Below are 20,824 nucleotides of genomic sequence, written 5' to 3' on the forward strand. Positions count from 1 at the left end.
TGGAGCCAGGAGCAGCCCCCTGAAAGCCAGCATGCAACGTTTCACTCTTGGCACAGTGATCTTATAGTGGTTTATTCAGTGAGACAGGACATTGTGGAATGGTACAGTGATGTTCACACTGGCCAAGAAGGCCCACACATGGACAAAGGTGCCCCATATATACAAATAAAAATCATTTAAGTTAAATAGTGTTGCTTCTGAAAGGTAAAGTACAGGCATTATACATACAAAAAGAAAGATATACAAAGTTGATTCTTTAGTTAGCAATTTGAGGTGGTACTGTTGGGTCCTTCAGATTTGACCCGTCACGTCTTGATCAAACCTTCCAGGAAGTCCTTCTCCACCATCTCCTCGATGGCCTGCCGGGCACGGCTCCAGAACACCTTCTGGCTCTCCAGCTTGCCATCCTTGGCGCTGTAGGCGGGGCTGAAGGCGGGGCCAGGGGCGGGGCCTGAGCGGCATCCCATCTTGCTGCTGAACACCTGGCTGAGCAGGTTGAAGAAAGGCAGCAGCTGCTCCATGCTTCGGATGGCATAGAGCGTCAGCAGGAGGCGGCCCGGTTCCCACGTGAGGGTCCGGCTCGAGCAATCTTCCTCCGGGTTCTTCTACATGAAGACAGACAAGAAAGTGTGAAGAGGAGGGATTGGGAGCACAGGCAGACACTTGGAGAACAGATCCTGGCTGGTACCTTGGCTCGCTTCCTCAGCAGCTTTGCCAGTCGAACCACGTAGGGCTTGAATTCACGCTGATGGGTTCCTTGCCTCCTCCCTTCCAGCCCCAAGTCGTCAGATGCCTCAGGGATAAATGCCCAACGATACCTGGGACAAGAGTGACGGGGTGAGTGGGAACAAAGGCTCTCCACAGGTTGCAGACAGAGGGCACCACTCCATGGAGACAGGCGGCCTGACGTACATCTGGAACTGCGGCAGGCTCTCAGATGGTAGCGCCAGAGCCAAGTCCAGCAGCTTGCAGGCTGAGAGGTACAGGTTGAGCCAGCGTTGGCTGTTGTAGGAGGTGGAGAAGCCGTTTCCCCCGGAGTAGGTGGTCTCTAGCCCAGCCACGGCGGGACCCGAAGTCCTAGGGAAGCAGGGCCGTCAGACGCAGGTGTGGGCGGATGCTGTCACAGTACGGTACGGTTATAGTTTGCCATTTACCTGGAGATGTCTTCATCTGCGGTAAGCTCCTGCTCCATGAGTAGAAACACTTGTACCTGGTTGGGGTAAGTCAGCGAGAGGCTGTTCACTGAAATCCCACTCACTAGCAGAAGCAAGTCCGTTCACGGGCCTGTCTCAAGGAGTGTGATGTGGGTAAGTGGGCGGCGGAGCCCGTGTGTGTCTCACCAGCTCCGTGATCATGGTCGGCCACAAGGAGGTCAAGTGCTGAGGGGACATGCGCAGCAGCAGCACCCTGAAGAACAGGAACACCTGAGCGTGCAGGATGGGCACCTGTGGCAGACGTAAGCTCTCCACCAGACGCTCTGCGAGGGGCACAGGAGAACGCAGCTAAAGATGGGAATGGGAGTACAGGAGAGGGCACAGACCACGATGGGGGGTGGGAGTACAGGAGAGGGCACAGACCACGATGGGGGTTGGGAGTACAGGGGAGGGCACAGACCACGATGGGGATGGGAGTACAGGAGAGGACACAGACCACGATGGGGGTTGGGAGTACAGGGGAGGGCACAGACCACGATGGGGATGGGAGTACAGGGGAGGGCACAGACCACGATGGGGATGGGAGTACAGGAGAGGGCACAGACCACGATGGGGGTTGGGAGTACAGGGGAGGGCACAGACCACGATGGGGATGGGAGTACAGGAGAGGGCACAGACCACGAAGGGGGGTGGTAGTACAGGGGAGAGTTGAGCATTTAATGGGCACATGGCTGTACAAGACACAGAAATGTGGCAGGGCAGGTATTCAGAGGAACGAGGTCAAACCCTGGATGTCAGGCAGGTACTTCTGGTATTGGTCCACCTCACTGCTGTACACCGTGAAGGCCAGTCTCTTCATCAGCATGGCCCTCTGCTCAAGCTCGGCATCGCGGTTTGAGAACAGGTTCAGAGAGCTGCTCTGGGCCACGGCCACACGCGCTGTATGCACACATATGCACAGGCGGTCTGTTAACACCATGATTTATGACACATGTGCCGACCGAACACGGCAAGGCAGGCGGGCTCGGCGCGGTACTGACTCATTAGGTCTCGGAACGTGGTTTTGTCGTGTGTCATCAGGTGATCGATGATGGCCCTCCAGCTGAAAGACCAAAAAGGTCAAAAGGTCACAACCCCGGGGCTGGAGGATCGGGGCCACAGGCGAGGTGGGTGCTGGGGTGGAAAGGAGGTCGCACTCACTGGCTGACGCAGGAGGGATCCATCTGGAAGAAGGTGTGGTCCATAAAGAGGTCGAAGGCCTCCTTCTTCCAGGCGCGCCGGGTGTACTGGTAGCCGCTGAGGCTGCTCAGGAGCTGGATGCAGGCCCTGTAGCTGGGTGCGTTGTGGGCACTGCACTCACACACAAGCGGCTGCATCAGTCATGGGCCCGGGTTTGACTCGGCAGCGGCCAGACAGGCGGGGCGCATGGCTTACCTGTGGTTACGCAGGTAGGGCACGACGTAGTGCATGAGATTTACTAACAGGGGGATCACTCTCTCCTTCTCGTCGCTGTAAAAGACCATGTCCAGGAGATGGGCCAGGACCTGCAGCAGCACAGAGTGCAGGGTAAGAGGGTGAGCTGCAGGGGGGCGGGCCCGTGGGTGGGGCTTATATAAGGGGCGGGGGGATACCTCAGCCAGCAGAGTGAGAGCATGGACACTGTACACAGAGGGAGTGAAGTTGGAGGTTTCCATCACAGTCAGCATCAGATCTGAAACACACACACAGGTTTATATTCATATCTTTTGGGGAAGACTGTCCAATCGTGTCAATGGGCATAACCCTAGTCCTAAATATGACGACCTTAACCCCTACCCAGCCCCAACCTTAACCACAAGTAACCAAACAAAGACTCTTTTTAGTGTTCTGATTGCATTAACAGATTTTTATAAAATTGAATTTCCCCTTGTTCAGATCGGAAAAATGTTCCCACAAGGTAAAAAGTTCTGATTACATTGTGGGGAAATCTGATCCCTACAATGTAAAAATTACAAAAACACACCCACACACAGGAAATGTTAAGGACACACACACACACACACACACACACACACACACACACACACACACATACCTTCCACATCCGCTTCCAGGCTGGCACCATCCACCACGATCTGCGGCGAGGCCTTCACCTCCAGGTTCCTCCTCAGCCAGGTGGTCTGCTCCAGGGAGGAGCCGGCGATAGTGCCGACCGCCTCCACAATCTTGTGGGTCACGTCCTGCCCGGACACAAGGATGAGTCATCCGAGTTTACTGCACGGCATTCTGGGAGCTCCATCGTCAGGCTACCGTTATGGGATGGTGCGGCTCCGGTCTCACCTGAAGCTCACGCTGGTCCTTCTTGTTCTCCAGGTTTGGGTTCTTCAGGATGAACTCATTCAAAACCCTGCAAGTCAGACATACAGCAGGCTTCTACACACCATGCGAAAATCACAGCTACAAATCCTTGCTGGACTCGCTATTTGTGTACTTTACATCTTGTGAAATCTCTTCCTGTATTTGCTGTATTTTCTGACCCCAACAGATTTTGCTCTCTGTTCATAAAAGGGCTCACATCATGCCCCAAAGCAAACATAGAGCACCACCTAGTGGAGTCAAAAAATACAACAAATGGTTCTTGAAGCTCAATTTGCCCATCGCTAGTTATTTCCAGCCTTTTTATACTTGTATGTGGAAAGTATGACAATAAAGCTCACTTGATTTGGCTGGAATATCTGTCTCCATTATAAAAGATAGTGCTACACAAATCAGGAGAGTCACAGAATGTGGGGTGGGGGGCAGGGCGGGGTACGACACACCACATACCCCAGAATGAGGAACTGTCCTGGGGAGGGGAGGCCCAGCTGGATGGAGTCTTTCAGCAAGGCCAACAGAGAGGGCCAGCTGTCCACCAGGCTGGACACGGGGATCCTGCAGGCCGGGAGTGAAAAGGGACTCCGTTTGATTGGTTCAGGCACATGTTCGGGCATGGTGCCAAGCCAATCCCGTCCGGATAATAAATGGGCGTGTCCCCGGACAGCCATGCTCACCTCTGCACATAGGCGTAGAAGAACTGCAGCATGCAGACCTCCAGTGACAGGTGCTTCTGGGGAAGGAATGGGCAATGGAGAGACAAGAGGCAACTACTAGCACGCAGGAAGTACCGTATGGCTGCTGTCGATAGCGTTACAATTATCTATCCTGAAGGTGGTGGCAATGTCAGCCTAATTAACCATATCTCCTCTCCAAGGGACACAGGGACTCAATAAGGCTGAGTATGCCTGCCACACAAGCCGTCTCCAGCAGACCGGAAGCTGAAACCTATTAGTTAGCGCAGGGGGCTATGCAGCTCCTCAGATTGGCTTAGAATTTATAAAAAAGAAAGTTGATTGGCAGGGGGTTACCTGCCTGGTGGTGCAGCATGTACTGTAACAAATACACAGGAACTTCAAATTTGTGCCAAATATAGGAATAAAGGAGCAGTCTTGTAGCCTGATACCGCGGGATCTCTCCTGTTTAATGCAGCGCCAGTAATGACCCCCATCGACATCTTACCTTCTCTTTGGCGATGGCAGGGGGCTGTTTCAGGACATCCTTCACCGTCTGCATGACAGTCTCCGTGCGCATGGCGCTGACCGACCGCACCAACTCCACAAGGATCAGCTGCTCCTCACTCGGCGTGGGGATCACCTGCATGAAGGGAGCTTGCAAGCGCTCATCCAACAGAGACACGAACGGGTGGACGGAACTGTTCCATGGAGGCAATCGCGACTGCGCCATCTCCCACTGCTCCAGGGGGTGACATCACACGGAGCACAGCTCATTATTTTAATGGGTCAAACTCACCTTATTTCGGGCCGGACTCTTCCCTGCTTTCCTCTCATTCCAGACGTAGGCGATGGCGGCCATGAAGTGCGGGCCGTGGTTCATGGAGATGGGGCCCAGGAGCTCCAGGATCTGTTGCCGCAGGTTCTGCGAGGACGGCGGGGGGGGGGGGGGTGTCAGATCCGGCGGGACGGGACAGATGCAGGAAGGACATACGGGACCCCGCGGGACAGGGCTCAGGGGGAAGGGCCGGGCCACACCTTGGTGGAGCCCAGGTTGATGTTGGACAGCCAGGAAGCAGAGGCGGCAGCAGGGCGCTCGGAGCTGTCGGCCAGGTAGAGCACACTCCAGAGCAGTGTGACGGAGGACATGATGGTGTGCAGGATGGAGAGGATGCCGGAGCGAGCCTCCGCCAGCTGCTTCTGATCCACACCGGCCTGCAGCTGGGTCACAAAGGGCAGAGCGAGAAGGTATGGCGGAGTCATTGTCACTTCAGGAACGTATAGAAAAATAACAGAGAGAGAAGAGGGTCTGGACACATTCTTAAGCCCCACAAAGTGGCCTGTGATCAGAAGGTAGTTGGGTCAAAACCCAGTGCTGGCAGAGTGATGTCGCTGCTGGGCCCATGAGCATGGCCCTTAGCCTCCATTTCTCCAGTGTCTGACCCTGCATTCTCAAAAAGTAGGACACTGCTTTGGATAAAAGTTATATAAATTAAACGGAAACCTGAAAACCTCACAGCAATTCCCGTATAAACTCATCTCGCCAGTGAAGCTCAGCTCACCTGTGTTTAGTAACTGAAACTTATTGACGTGTCAATATGAAAAGCAGGGTGGACCCTTACCTGGTGATACTGGGAGGAGGGGTCTAGCAGGCAGTAGTGTATGATGGCAGTCATCCCCTCCAGCATCGTCAGGATGAGGTCGGGCGGAGTGCACAGCGCCATCCACTGGGGCCTGCGAATAACACACGGCAAATGATCAAAGCGGCGCCCTTTGAGGACGGCTTCAAGGTCCACGCCTGTACCCTGCCCGCCTGTCGGTACGGCACCTGGACTCGGAGAGGCCCGTCTCATAGCGGTACTGCTGGATCAGGTTGTCCAGGTTCCGGCAGAGCTGTAGGGTGACGGACGCCACGATGTGCCGCAGCAGCCGGCCCATGTAGGGCAGGGTGGCCGTGATGAGGCCGATCCACTGCGGGTGCATCTTGCAGGCGTAGTACTGGTGCAGCGCCCGTATGACAGCGCACAGGAACATGCCCTGCGCTGTGATGGGCTGCCCATGCAGGTACTGCAGCGACGTCGCCGGCTGCTGCGGACTCGCATGCTCCACCTCTGCGAGCAGCTCAAAGCCTGTCCCCGGGCCGGGACCGGGCCCCGGGCCGCTCTCGGTCCCTTCCTCGGCCGGCACCAGCACCCGATGCTCCAGCAACACCAGGCTCTGCAAGAGGCGCAGCAGCTGCGATTGCAGGGCGCTGCACCCGTCAAGTTGGTCCTCTGACAGGTTGATGACACTGTCCTCGGAGAGGCCCTCCTCCACCGCAGCTACGTTGGGCCGGCCCAGGCGCCGCTCGTGGCACTTCTGTGCGCCAAAGATGGAGGAGAGCAGGCAGTGCAGCACCACCTTCTGCACCTTGCACTTGGACAGCACGTCGCAGATGAAGCTGGCGAAGCCCTTAGCCGACGCCTCCATGGCCTTGGTGAGTTCGCCGAAGAGCAGCGTCAATACCTCGATGCTGGTCAGCCGCATGCTGCGGTTGCCCGCCAGGTCCTGCGCTGTGGCCGGCGCATGTGCGCAATAGTAGCTGCGCAGGAAGGACAGGCAGAGGGAGATGATGATCTCAATGAACATGGCGCCGCGGAAGGGGTGCGAGTGCGAGTCCTGCGGAATGGCGCAGTAGAAGTCGCGGCCGGCAACGGAGACGCGGTGGCGCGCCAGGAGGTTCTGCAGCAGCGACAGCTGCGGTGTGTAGGCGTTGTTGACGCTGGTGGTAGAGATGGCGCTCACAAAGGCACCGGGTGAGGCCCGCAGCATGGCGGCCATGGCGGAGAGGGCGTGCAGGGCTCGTGACGAGTCGTAGGGCTGCAGGTAGAGCAGCACATGCTGGTAGAGCGGGTGCACATTCAGGCGCGCCGGGGGGGTTGCAGGCGTGGCACCGCCATCACCGGGAGAACCCGCATCGCTCTCAATCTCGGACACCTCGCCCTCGCCGCAGCTGTACCAGTTCTCCAGGTCCAGGCTCTCACCAAAGAAGATGCCAGCCTGCCCCCCCCGCTCCGCCGATGCCTGCCCCCCCCGCTCCTCCTTCCTCTTGGCCTTCTTGATCTTAGGCTTGGCACCAGGTGAGCGGTCACCCAGCCGTTCCAGGATGCGGCCCTTCAAGTTGAGCTGAGTGCTGCTGTGACTCCTCCTTCGTACTGTTGGGCCCACTGGGGGGCGCCGCTCGCCCGCAGCGTCCGCCAGTGTCACAATGGAGGGGGATGAGCTGTGGCGGGTCATGCTCCCATGGGGTTCCTCATCCCCGGTGTCGGAGGTCGTGGACAGGAGGTCTGGGTGCCTGCCTGCCTCCATTCTGTTGAGTTGGGGGCGCTGCTGGTCCGGCAGGCAGCTGGACGAGTCTGAGGAGTCAGTGCTGTCCGAGCTGGACTGCGGCCACACTTCTAGTGCTGGTGGGTCCCGCCCACCACATTCCTCCACCATCTTAACCACCTGATCAATTAGGTCAGCTAGCACCTCTGCCACCATGTCATCAACAGGCTCCTCCTGGGGCGTGGCTAGGCTGCGGGTGGGTGGAGCCTGGATAGAGTCAGGTGCTTCCATGGTGCTGGCACCATCAGGATCATCAAAACTGCAGGCTCTGGAGGACTGGGAGCCAGAATCAGAGGTCTGGGGCTCCCCCTGGTGGTGGGGAAGGTGAAAGTCAGAGCCAAGCTGTAGGTTCTCGCTGCTAAGGCTAAGCACAGATAGACTGTCACTCAGTGGGTTCACAGTGAGGCTGAAAGTCTCCATGTCTTCCAAAGGCGGGTCCCTGCCACGCCCAGGCCCCGCAGTAGCGCCATCTGCTGGCAGCTTGTTGAATTCTGATGGGGGATAGTGACATTGTAAGCGCTGACAGAAGACAGAACCATGAATGTCAAGAACATGGGGGCAGCACAGCGCATACTCACCGTCAGGACCCAGGTCCCCGACGTAGTCCGGGTCAGCGGGCTGTGGGCAGCTGTGAGCCCAGTGCATCTGAGCTTGCACGCGCTGGATGGACACGCGGTGCGTCTTGGGGTGCAGCAGCAGTAGCAGCAGGGGTTCGATGACGCGAGCAACGTCGTGCCTCTGCAGCACCTGGTTTAGCCAGGCCCGGCCCACGGCGCTGCTACACCCGTCCCAGTAACTCAGACTGTCCAGCATGATGAACAGGGACCTGAACAGAAAGTGGGAGTCTGGGTTAGTGGCACATCAGTGCCATCTTGAGGCAGAATAGAGGAATTTCAAAGCCCCACAGCAACAATCGTTCATCTCTATAGTATGAGTCATTGCTCAGTACTATAAAGTGCAATTTTTACTTGGTGCATAGTCTACCTCGTCCTTCAAGCTGTGAATAGACTCACAGTGGGGTGGGGGCTCAGCAGCTTAGGCCTCTGTGCCTATGATCAGAAGGTCACTGGTTTGAGCCCCAGCCTCAGAAGAATAGTCATATGTCTATGGGGCCCTTGAGTAAAGCCCCTAACCCCTGATATGGCACTCAAATGCCAAGCTTCACTATAAGCAGTATATGCACACACACACACACACACACACACACCCGCAAAGGAGAGAAAGAAGCCAAAAGAAGCCTTCTAATGTAGCTGTACTCATACCTGGGCCAACGGCAAATAAAACATACATCATTCTGGACACAAGAGAAAATGCATAATTATAGCCAATGGCAGGTGTTGGTCAGAATGGCCAACCAACACTGGGGAAGCAGACTCAGGCCACACCCACCTGTCAAAAGTACGGTTGAAGGGTGAGGACTTGGTGATGTTCAGGTCTCTGGTCAGGTGCCAGAGTACAGAGAACTTCACATGGGCTTCCAGACGGATCTCCTGCGGAGGTAGGAGGCAGACATTGTGAGCCAGGTCGCTGATGTGCAGCCTGTCTGCGTCTCTGCGACTCCCCCTGTGCAACGCATCTCTTTGACTCCCCCTGCGCGCGCGCGCGTCTCTGTGACTCCCCCTGCGCGCGCGCGCGTCTCTGTGACTCCCCCTGCGCGCGCGCGCGTCTCTGTGACTCCCTCTGTGTCACCTTGTCCCTGTGCATGAGCTGCTGGCTGATCACGTCCTCGCAGATGCTGGCTGAGGGCACCAGGTTGTGCAGCTGGTAGAAGAGCTCAACACTGCGCTGGTGGTGCTGTGGGCTTCCCTCCCCAAGCTGCTCCCACAGGGTAAGGGCCACTCTCTGGGGGGGCACAGGGCTTCGTTTGTACACCTCAACACATTCTCATATTTTGCAGACGCTTTTGTCCGAAGCAACATACAAGTAAAGGTCAGAAAGCAGGGATAGTGTCTCTCACACTCACTCACACTCACTCACACTCACTCACACTCACTCACACTCACTCACACTCACTCACTCACACTCACTCACTCACTCACTCACTCACACTCACACTCACTCACACTCACACTCACTCACACTCACTCACACTCACTCACACTCACTCACACGTTTCCATATGATTCTGGGGACTCTCCATTCATTAATAAGGGCATAACACTAATCCCAACAATGACGACCTTAACCCCCACCCACTCCTAACCTTAACCATACGTAACCATACGTTTTAGTTTTTTGATTGCAATTATAGATTTTTATAAAAATTGAGTTTCCCCTTAAATAACACGGTTTTATCACACTGTGGGGACATTTTGTCCCCATAATGTCATATACACATGACTACACACAGTGCGTCTGCAACATACCTTGAAAAAGTCTGTCTTCTCTGCTAGGAACTTCAGGATGCCCTGTGTAAGTGGCGGTCTGATCACCACGGCAACGCGGCCTTGACTGGGGCTCATAGGTTGTGCGACGTCCGGCCCGCCCACACTCTCGGCGGTCACCATGGCGACGGACTGTGTGAGGCCCACCAGATCCATGACCAGGGAGATGGCCACAGCCTGGATGCTGAAGTCCCGCCCGAAGTAGCAGGCGCCCATCAGTGTCTGCAGCCACAGGGGCAGCTGCGCATGCTCTCCGGCTGCAGGTGAGGCAGACACGCAGCAGAGAGTAAGAGGCGGGGCTGCAGACGGAGGACTGTGCGCTGGTCGTTCCCGGCAACACATACCCGAATGCTCCTCCCACGTAGGTGATGACTTCATGTTGCCCTCGGCGATATAGACGGGAAAGCTGGAACACTCCAGGAAGAGTTGACATGCGGCGCTGAAAGCCTCCAGCCTCGGCTGAGCCCCAGGGTTAGCTGGCCCGCCACTCTGCAGCGCCCCCTGCTGGCTCAGCTCGTCCTGCTCTGGTTTCGCCTCCGGAACGATGTACAACTTTATCAGGCGCGTGAGGAACTGCTGGAAGCACTCCAGGCAGCCCTGCATGACGGGCGTCTCCTGGGGCTGGCTGTGGGCGGACCCAGCGCCGGCACGCCCCGCCTTCGATGGGCTGCCCGTTTCCAAGGCGACGGGCTCATCGGACCGCTCGGCCTGGTACTGGATGAAATCAGTGAAGCCGCTCTCCGAGGAACGACTGCTTGAAGCATTCTCCTCCTCAAACACCTCAGGAGCCAGAGACTGTGGGACGGAGGGGGGGGGCTCAGTCACTGCGCAGCCCTGGGAGAACGGGGGGAGGCTGAGTAAGAGCAATTCAGAGAAAGGTCTCTCCACCTCCACCACTTAGCACATTAGGACGGAGCATCCAAGGTCCTCCAACTGCAGCTAAGCAGTTAGGCAGGGTGCAGTCCAATCTTTCTGGAGTGATGAAGAGATCGTGAAGGTAAGAAAATGGACAGAGAGATGGGCACAGACCCCCAGGTCTAGGGTTTGTTGCAGTCATTACGTTTTTTTAGACCAATCCAATTATGTTCCAAATTGTTTGAAATCATCGTAACATCCCCCCCCCCTGCCCCACCCTTACTGCACCCCTGCAATTAGCGAGTCAAAGGCAGCATTACAGCTCCATTTGGCTTTGGCCTTTAACTTGTGTTTAATTTTCATTTAATGATTGCTTCTTATTTGATCTTACTCTACGTAGCATACACTGAATGACGTCTGTGTTTGAAGATGTGCTATATAAATAAGCTCGCCTTGCCTGGGCAGGCTAAAGAGAGCATTAAGATTAGTAAGTTAAAAGAAGCATTACAGTTAACAAGCTAAAGGGAGCGTTACAGTTAGCGAGCTAAAGGGAGCGTTACAGTTAGCGAGCTAAAGGGAGCGTTACAGTTAGCGAGCTAAAGGGAGCGTTACAGTTAGCGAGCTAAAGGGAGCGTTACAGTTAGCGAGCTAAAGGGAGCGTTACAGTTAGCGAGCTAAAGGGAGCGTTACAGTTAGCGAGCTAAAGGGAGCGTTACAGTTAGCAAGCTAAAGTGTTAGCGAACCAAAGCATCCCCATCTGAATGGGGAGTTAGCATCACACAGACGTTTCCTCACAGGAAGCACGTGTCTCACCCGCTTGTCCTCCTTGTCCCGGGTGCTGGTGGGGGGTCGGGGGGCCCCGGTCACTGGTGACACCAGGGGTGGCTGCACCTTGCTGAGGATTTTGGAGCAGAGCCGAAGGCAGTGGGTGATTTCGCCCAGGTCCAGCGACTGTAGATTCGCAGTCAATGCAGACACCATGCGTAGCAGCAGCTGTGGGAGGTGCTCCGTCTGAATCTCGATGTATGTTTCCTGGTGAGGGCGGAGCCATGGGGGTCAGGGGTCAGAGAGGCAGGCCAGGGGTCTCTTTGGTTCCTTACTGACTCCATGCAGCATAAACTTCAGCTTCTGCACTTACCTGATTACTTACAACACTGATACACACTTTTATACAGTACAGGAATATATTACATTGTTATTATTCTGAATTATATTTTAGTAACAATTATTGCACATGCAAAACAGATGCTTCCTGGGCCGTAATCAGTTTTGCCAATCCGAAGGGAGAACCAGCAGTCCTGCTGTCCTAAAGTCACCTACTGAGGTGACAAAGTGAAGATGGACCACAGGCCAGAGAGCGTCAGAGGAGCGGAGGGGAGCTGGAAGAGGGGTACTTTACCTGGCAGATCACACGCATGCTTCTAGTGGGCTTGGAAAAGAGAGAGAGTAGAGGTGAACAGAGAGAAGCAAGCATAGTACAGACAGGCGGTCTCTGAGACTGACGCAGTACAGATAGGCGGTCTCTAAGACAAGCATAGTACAGACAGGCGGCCTCTAAGACTGGCGCAGTACAGATAGGCGGTCTCTGAGACAAGCATAGTACAGACAGGCGGCCTCTAAGACTGGCGCAGTACAGACAGGTGGTCTCTAAGACAAGCATAGTACAGACAGGCGGTCTCTGAGGCAAACATAGTACAGACAGGTGGTCTCTGAGACAAGCATAGTACAGACAGGTGGTCTCTGAGACAAGCATAGTACAGACAGGCGGTCTCTGAGACAAGCATAGTACAGACAGGCGGTCTCTGAGACAAGCATAGTACAGACAGGCGGTCTCTGAGACAAGCATAGTACACACAGGTGGTCTCTGAGACAAGCATAGTACACACAGGTGGTCTCTGAGACAAGCATAGTACAGACAGGCGGTCCCTGAGACTGATGCAGTACAGACAAGTGGTCTAAGACAGGAAAATACAGACAGGTGGTCTGTGAGAAAGATGCAGTACAAACAGGAGGTTTCTGAGACAATCCAGACAGGATGACATCTAAAAATCACACGGAAAGGCTAGATGGTCTATAAAACAGACAGTACAGACAGTGTACTTTTAAAAATAGACCCCACAGACAGGCTGGTATCTTGCAGTGTTAAGTAGAATTTTAAATAAAATGTGTTTTTTTATGTCAGTTTTTCAGAAGTTAATGCCTTCATGGGTATACCGGCACGCCTACGCACAGGCGTGCACACAGAGAACTAACCCGGTCACGGTAGAATAAAGCTGCGTGTGTGATGCCTGTGCGATGCGTGTGCGATGCGTGTGCGATGTCTGCACGTGCAGAGGACGTCATGGAAAACTCACCAGGGAAACTATGTCCAGCAGGAAATCCACCAGCTGGCAGAACTCCAGCAGCAGAGGACACTGGTTCGGGGAGCCCCCAGTGTGGTCTGACTGGGAATTGTGGGTTTTCCTGAAGTGGGAGGCAGCAATCAGGGATGAGGCTTTGTATTGCAGCTGGATTATGGGGGGGGGGGGCTGGCGCCCAGCTGGCGCCCACACACGCACCTGCAGCAGTCCTCGAACCAGCGCGCCACATAATCCCACATGTAAAACGGCTCGAAGGAGTTAAACAGCAAGTTGGCTGTTTTGATCAGCTCCGCTGTTTTCTTATTCTCACGCAGCTTGCTATGAAGAAACAGGAAACAGAGGAAGTGACCTCAGAACCAGGAAGTGACCTCAGAACCCAGGAGCGTCACTAGAGATTTATAAAAAGTAGACAGGAGATAAACCTTCAATTGAGGGTTGAATTAAGTGAATTAACCTGCTAAGATGGCTGTGGTCCTTGCTGAATGGGCTCTGGTTCTGAAGGTCCAGCTCGGCTCGGCACTGCGTGTGCAGGGTCCGGAACACCTCGATCAGCACGTCCTCCAGGATGGCTGGTCCTGCGGTGTGAAATGACCATTTAAGAGTCAAGCACTTAATCAGAGTGACTCATCTGCAGGTTAACTCACTGCAGGGAATGGCATAATTAATTACCGTTGTTCCAGGAAAGTACACAAATTGTAAAGAAGTAAGGTTTGTGTTCTGTGCGTGCTGTGTGATGCAGCCAGCTGTGCACTGTGTAGTGCACCCATTTGTGTCTAAGGCACTGCGTAACGTACCCATTTGTGTCTAAGGCATTGCGTAGCGCACCCATTTGTGTCTAAGGCACTGCGTAGCGCATCCATTTGTGTCTAAGGCACTGCGTAGCGCATCCATTTGTGTCTAAGGCACTGCGTAGCGCATCCATTTGTGTCTAAGGCACTGCGTAGCGCATCCATTTGTGTCTAAGGCACTGCGTAGCGCATCCATTTGTGTCTAAGGCACTGCGTAGCGTACCCATTTGTGTCTAAGGCACTGCGTAGCGCACCCATTTGTGTCTAAGGCACTGCGTAACGCACCCATTTGTGTCTAAGGCACTGCATAACACACCCATTTGCGTCTATTGCATTGTGTAACACATCCATTATGTCCATGACACTGTATAACAGTGTATCTACAGCACTGGTTAAACGAACCCAGATCTGTGTATAGCACTGTGGGATGCACCCAACTGTGCCTACAGAGTAACCCGGCAAAGTACCGGAAGTAAAGAAGCTGCCATTTCTGTTATGGCAGCTCCTCACACACACGTTGACAAACGTATCCAGGAAATCAGGAAGGACATGTGCTGTCATTGGCAGCTGAAACAGTTGTAGAAAACTCCAAATTTGGAGAAAAAGCGAGTTAATCCTGAACACCATCTATTCATGTTGCTGTCATTTTCAGCTACGGTCAGCAGGCTACGATGTGCCTCTGCAGTGATGGGGGTGCTCCAAGATGGCAGCCCCCATAAACCACTTGGCAGAATACCCCATAGCACTGCGTAGCGCACCCACTTGTGTCTATGGCACCGCGTAGCGCACACACTTGTGTCTGCCGCACTGTGTAATGTAACGCACCCAGCTGTGTCTATAGCACTGTCTAACGCACCCAGCTCTGGCTTGTCCAGCAGGCTGATCAGAATCCGGAATGGCTTCAGGTCGTGCATCAGGACGCTCTCTTCCTCTCCTCCACGGGCCTTTCCCTGCAGGATCCCCACCATCGCCTGAAAAGAGGCCCCACATAAGCCGTCCATTCCTGGTCCCATACAAGTCTGGTCATCGGAAGCTCGCTCCCTTCAAAACCCTGTGTTCAATAATGCTGACACCCTGCCCCCATGTGCTGCTTCTACTAGCACAGACTGCTGTGTCCCCTGTAATTCCCAGCACTGCCACTGGGGGAACTCCAAGAAACCGCTTCAATTCGAATCGCTCAAAAACGAAAAGCACACAGAACAAAACGCTGGCCGTGTTGCGGCAGGTTCAGCCCCCGGGCAGGACTGAGGTGGAGGGAATGGGGGGAGGGGGCCGACTGAGGCAGGCCTACCTGGACCAGCATATCTTTGGAGAATGTGTTGAAGTAATAAGAAGCATGTTCTTCGGGACTGCTAAGCCTGGAGCTGCGAGGGCCTGTTCTCGCGCCATTATTGTCGGAGCCTGAGGAGGAGGTCATGCACAGGGTTATCTGACACCACGACGACATCACGCTTTGACAATCTAACGTGGAATGATTTCGGCATTAAGGGTATGATGGTCTGGGCCAAACACTATATGGCCAATAGTATGTGGACACCAGCTTCACAAACACGTCGTTCTAAAACTAAGGGTACTGATATGAATTTGCTTGTCCCATTTTTGCTGTAATAGCCCCTGTGCTTCGGGGAAGCTGGAACATTGCTGGCGGTATTTGCTGCCATTCAGGCTGGGTATTGATCTTGTGTGATCAGCCCCCTTTCTGTGAGCTTGTGTGTCTCTCAGACGTTTTGACCTTCATAATCACTACACTTGCGGTTGACCAGGGCGGATCTATCAGGGCAGAAATGTGGCAAACAGACTTGTTGGAAAGATGGCATTTGGTGATGGTGCCGAGCGGAAAGTCACTGCTCTCTCCTGTATTAACCAGCCATTCTGCTGCTAATGTTCGTTACAGGAGATTGTGTGACTGTGTGTTTAATTCTATACCAGTGTCAGCAATGGCTTAATAAGGGTGTCCACATACTTGTGGTCATATAACGTACTTTGGGGGGTAACTAATGCCGGGGGACTGACTTTCCCAGGAACATGACCATGTACACCCCCCTCCCCCCCTCAGCAGAAAGGGCAGGGAGGGACTCACCAGCCAACATCCAGATCAAGGAGCAGGGAGAGGGAGAACAGCAAGAAATTAGGCTGTTACTTATTATAGGGTTGCACGTATCACATTGCAATGTAACAGTCACCAGTGTTTGAGATGGCGGGTGAAACATTTGTCTGGATGCAAGTTTTTCCTGTATTATAATAATGTTATACTTACACCCTCAATTTAGTAAGCAGATTAGTGGTATGTCTAAAATATTAATAAGAGGTGTGTAGTGACGCCCAAATGTTAGTAATCTGTTTAAATCTAGCGTATCCTTATGCTCAGTAAATTCGGCTAGAGGAGCACAGCACATGCTACTCTTTTTGTTGTATTGTGGAAGCGAGAAGCACTGAAGTGGCGGTGAAGAAAGGGACAGCTCAGCAGCTCTTTAACAGAGGAGACTGCAGATAAACAAGGCGAAAAGACGTCAGTGGTGTGGCGGCACTTTTTGCAGTTGAGAATCCAGCATATTTATTGAACATATGTCGAATTTAACTTTTGGGTGTCACAATCGCATCTCATTAATATTTTAGGGCCACTACTAATCTGGTTCCCAAATTGTGGGTGTAAGTAAACATCCACATACTACCGAAAAGTAGGCATCTGGACAAATGTTTCGCCTGTTACCGTAATCCCTGGAGACCGCATGACTATATCGTAACGTGATGTTGCACGGCCCTAACTTATGACAGTTGCTGCGGTTGCGTGAAACAGGGGCTGAAGACCGGGCAGCCACACGTATTCACCCTAACTAATGTGTTAGCTTAACTTGACTCACAAACACATTTCTTCCTCAGCACCACCGTCTGGAATTTCACTGAACAACCTGAATCATAACCGCAAAGATGGACATTTCAGGTCCTGAAAGAAAAACAAAGCCTTGATCTGGATGTCTACTTACTGGACCTGAAATGTCCACCACTGTAGAACTGTTTTCCTGATAGAACTGCACCTATTCTTCCTGTCCTATCTACCACTGCTCTTCCACTGTAAGCGGTTTACAGTCAAACCCATCGCACAGCACTAGTTGAATGTTGCACTACTGTATATTGTACAGCACTATTCATTTATCTTCTCGTGTGTTTATGTTATCATGTATAAATCAGTTTCTAAAGTCTCTGAGAAACACTACTTTTTCTTTGTATGCCTGCATATTTAAAAATGACAATGTACTTTGACTTAAGTCAAGTTATGCCAGGTCAAGTCAAGTTGATCTGACTTGGCGTGACTATGCTACCCCAAGGACGTCATTTACCCAGAAATAACTTAACGCGCAGATTACGTCATGTGACACTGACCTCTGCATGGTTGGTTAGTTCTGTGAAGTGCGCGTCATGCTGTGTATGTGTGTGTCTCACCCAGCATCCAGGCATACAGCCTGCGATTCAGCGACATGTCCCTCCGCAAAACCACGTGCAGTGCTGCTGACAGGATGCGGATCATGTCTGGCCTGGTCGCCTGCAACACGGACACGCGTCACTTAGCGGCAGCGGCGTCAGACGCGCCGGATCTCCCGGGACTGATCGCAGCACATGCAGTACCTGGCTCATGTGGAACGGAAAACAGAAGAGGATCAGGTCCAGTGTGCTCCTCTGGACCAGGACGCTGGAGTCTTGCACTGAAGTGCTGACTGCTTCCACCTACAAATGGGCCAGACAACATCGAACCGGGTCAGACTCCTCCGTGGGTCAGGAGGCTCTGCGGGCCTGGCCCAGGAGAGGCGGCCGCACCATGAGCTCGATGTCGCTGCCCATGACGTAGAGCTGGTCCTCCATGGAGAGCTTGCGGTTGAGGTGTAGCAGGACGAAGGTGACCCCAGGCAGACGGACCGCCGGGCTGGTGAGGATACTGCCCCACAGTGCACTGTAGAAGGCGCTCTGCTCCACCGCCGCTGCCACCTTCTCCAGAAGGTTGTTGGTTCTGGGGAGCATGGTTGGGGGGGGTGGTGGGTTTGTATTTAACCAATGACCATAAACGGGAAACACAGACAGAAAGCCCAGCGAAATCCCATCAACACAAGGAGCAAAGCAGCATGTCAGGGCACTGGGTGGTGAATACGACCAGCCGAGCTGCATTCATCACAGGCTGGAGAGGACACCCTACCTTCCTCATCACCCCTGTACACCACATGAGGGCGCGGCAACTGCAACTCGGAGACCAGCTAGAGGCCATGTCTCTAGAGGCACAGACCCCAGCCTCACACATCAATCTCAGATTCAAACCCCACCCACAAAGGCCACCCCCATGTACAAACCCCACCCCCAAAGGCCCGCCCCATGCACAGACCCCACCATCACAGACCTACCTCTGGCTCAAACCCCACCCTCAAAAACCTTCCCCATGCACACACCCCATCCCCTGCCCCAGGCACAGTCTCCACCCTCGTTCACCTGTCATAGTACTCTGAGCCCTCCTCCAAGCCAGGAAGCACCCCCGTCAGCAGCCCCTGCAGGCCTGGCTTCAGCGTTTTGCCCAGAGGGAGGTAGTAGGTCTCATAGAGACCCAGAAGGACCGGCTTTACGGACATGGCAGCATTGCTGAGCAGAGGGAAGAGGCCGGAACTGTGGAGACGAAAGGGCGCACGCATCAGCAGGTGTGCACCAATCCCCCTGCAGATGACCGCTAGAGGGAACTAAGAGCTTTGCATATGCCTGACCAGAACGCCAGTCACCTGTACAGAAAGAGGTCCTTGGCGAGCCGCTTGGGCCCAATGATCTTGAAGATGATCTCATAGGTCTCCAGGGCCTTGCGGTGGACACCACTGGGCAGAGCTGGATGGAGGCACTGCGCCAACCGCTTGCCAATAGTCAGCTTCTTAGGCACCACTTGGTACTTTGCATTGTTCTGCAGCACCTGGAACAGGTGGACAAAGACAGTGACAGGATGCCCACAGATACCAGAGAGACGGTAAATTCAGAAGGAACAGGAGGGCTATTCTCCAGTCCCTCCAGTCCAGTCCGCAACCGCTCCCTGTTCACAACATATGCAAATCATCATATATAAAAACTAATTAACTACTCATTGAGTCTCAAGTCTAATTTAATCAGATAAAATCTGATGTATTGCATCCTGAAGATAAGACTGGTTTATAAAAGTAAAGACTGATCACCGAAGAGTAGACGGCTTTTGTCTGCAGGTGGAAACACTGAGGTAATATCACAAAGGTGATAGTTCGGCTTACTGTTGTTCTCGATATCGTCATTACACATATAATCCTAACTGTACATGCTCAGCTGTCATCCAAAGCCAATCTCAGGCAAATGAAACAGGTCACCTGATGTAACACAATCCTCACCTTGTTCAGCTTCCCCAGTGCCGAGATGAGGTCCGCCCATTCGCTGGAGTACTCAAAGTTTTTCAGCGCCTTGTCCACGGCAGCTACATAGTTCCTGTACTTTGAGTCACTGAGAAGCTCCACCTCCTCTGCATTCATCCTGTGCGGTACCACTACAATCCAATGTTAGGTCACATGCCACCTAGAGGAAGGGAGGTATTATTGTACTTCAGTACCATCACACCCTCAAATATATGGTTGTAAAACGGAATCTTCAACATAGCAACACTCACCGAATCAAAATTTAAGGTAGGATAGTATTATTACACAAATACATCCAGACTTTACAAACAGATTTGGACAAAACACTGACAGACCATAAGACAGTTTCCAAATGTAACCCATTAACTAGAACAGGCTGTAAAAAGTAAATGTGTCATAACAGAGGAAAACGTCATTTCCTGACACAGCTCAAAACGAAACGCAAACGTTTACTGTGCTTTAAGACGGGAAACAATGTATATCCTCACTTTTCAACATGCATCATGCATTGTTGTATATATGAAGAAACAAAAGCAAGCAACTTTGAATATAGTAGTGCATTTCTTGTAAATGGATTGGACCATCAGTCCAGCGCACCTATAAAACATCAACCCATAAGCAAAAATAGACAGATAAGCTACACAGTCAGGTCTTTATCTGGGAATACAAAGCAGCAGGAATGTGATTTCACACTTATATCCATTCTGCTGACAGAGATGTGTCAAATCTGAGCATGCCACAAAGATAAAAGTCAGGCTGTGTGTGTAATCTGAGCATCTCACAAAAAGGAGAGTCAGACTGTGTTTAATCTCACTTCTCAAAACAATCAAACGGTCACCAGTATCACTCTTCCGTGTCTTCAACCTCATAATTACCAGTGCATTTGTATTGTTCACTCTTATTCTTTTTCCACTCAAACCCCTAATTCCACCGATCTGACAACGTGACACTGGGTTTGTAAACTGATGACACTAACCTTACACACTAACCACCTACACACCTACATTCTCCTATACACAGTAACACGACACCCCTGTATCCTACCACTACATTGACTACTTAACCCTCTTCGACACCCCGACACGGCTCAGATGTGTCCATTGTCGCTGGTCCTGCAGTTCACAACACGGCTTGCTGTTGTTTGTCAGTGCAGAGGAAATGTCTCACCGACTCCAGCTCAGCCGCACATCGCTGTCAGTCACTCAGGAGAACAGTATCAGCTCCGGGCCGAGTAAGGGGGCGGACGCTGCCGGCAACACTACAACAGAACTCCAGGAGCCGGGACCGAGCGTAGCTTACATGCCCCCCGCGCGTTTTCCCATCGGAAAGAACCAACAAAAAGGGACTGCAGCGATAACCGTTGTCGCTCAAGCGTACAAAGCTTCGACGGCCCAACTGACAGCTCCCAGAAATCACTGCGGTATGTCGTGTGCCGCCTTACATTGGTCCGACTCTGAAAGAAGAATAGCATAAAGGTTCCGCCTGCTTATGT

At 53.0% G+C, this 20,824-nt stretch overlaps 1 protein-coding gene across 5 annotated transcripts; it reads right to left on the bottom strand.

The window, feature by feature from the left end:
- Positions 1-56: 56 nt before the first annotated feature.
- Positions 57-20,785, bottom strand: dop1a (DOP1 leucine zipper like protein A). 5 transcript variants are annotated; one of them, XM_049025457.1, is made up of 38 exons: positions 20,500-20,784; positions 19,312-19,492; positions 18,688-18,869; positions 18,407-18,577; positions 17,747-17,936; positions 17,558-17,656; positions 17,375-17,474; positions 15,225-15,334; positions 14,790-14,904; positions 13,600-13,720; positions 13,344-13,463; positions 13,140-13,248; positions 12,185-12,214; positions 11,599-11,817; positions 10,275-10,764; positions 9,913-10,187; positions 9,236-9,388; positions 8,936-9,036; positions 8,125-8,372; positions 6,009-8,037; positions 5,803-5,914; positions 5,219-5,401; positions 4,980-5,105; positions 4,689-4,823; positions 4,184-4,239; positions 3,960-4,064; positions 3,474-3,540; positions 3,229-3,373; positions 2,786-2,865; positions 2,589-2,698; positions 2,355-2,504; positions 2,195-2,256; positions 1,941-2,093; positions 1,341-1,477; positions 1,155-1,210; positions 913-1,077; positions 689-818; positions 57-605 (listed from the first exon to the last, which is right to left on the bottom strand). In XM_049025457.1, exons 2-38 carry the CDS (start codon positions 19,447-19,449, stop codon positions 306-308), a joined length of 7,272 nt encoding a protein of 2,423 aa, XP_048881414.1. In that variant the 5' UTR covers positions 19,450-19,492; positions 20,500-20,784; the 3' UTR covers positions 57-305. The 5 variants fall into 5 exon arrangements, with proteins under 5 accessions (XP_048881414.1, XP_048881411.1, XP_048881413.1 ...); XM_049025454.1 differs by having other exon boundaries at positions 6,009-8,372; positions 15,225-15,307; positions 20,500-20,785; XM_049025456.1 differs by having other exon boundaries at positions 6,009-8,372; positions 10,275-10,725; positions 20,500-20,785.
- Between the last annotated feature and the right edge of the window lie 39 nt (positions 20,786-20,824).

Source organism: Brienomyrus brachyistius, chromosome 9 (assembly GCF_023856365.1).
Source record: "Brienomyrus brachyistius isolate T26 chromosome 9, BBRACH_0.4, whole genome shotgun sequence".
Lineage (NCBI taxonomy): Eukaryota > Metazoa > Chordata > Actinopteri > Osteoglossiformes > Mormyridae > Brienomyrus > Brienomyrus brachyistius.

Coding starts and splice junctions, on each gene's coding strand:
- dop1a (XM_049025452.1), bottom strand. CDS start 19,449: ATGAATGCAGAGGAGGTGGAGCTTCTCAGTGACTCAAAGTACAGGAAC. Junction 11,818..12,184: donor GCATGCGTGTGATCTGCCAG/GTAAAGTACCCC, acceptor CGCCCTCACCAG/GAAACATACATCGAGATTCA. Junction 606..688: donor TGCTGAGGAAGCGAGCCAAG/GTACCAGCCAGG, acceptor GTCTTCATGTAG/AAGAACCCGGAGGAAGATTG.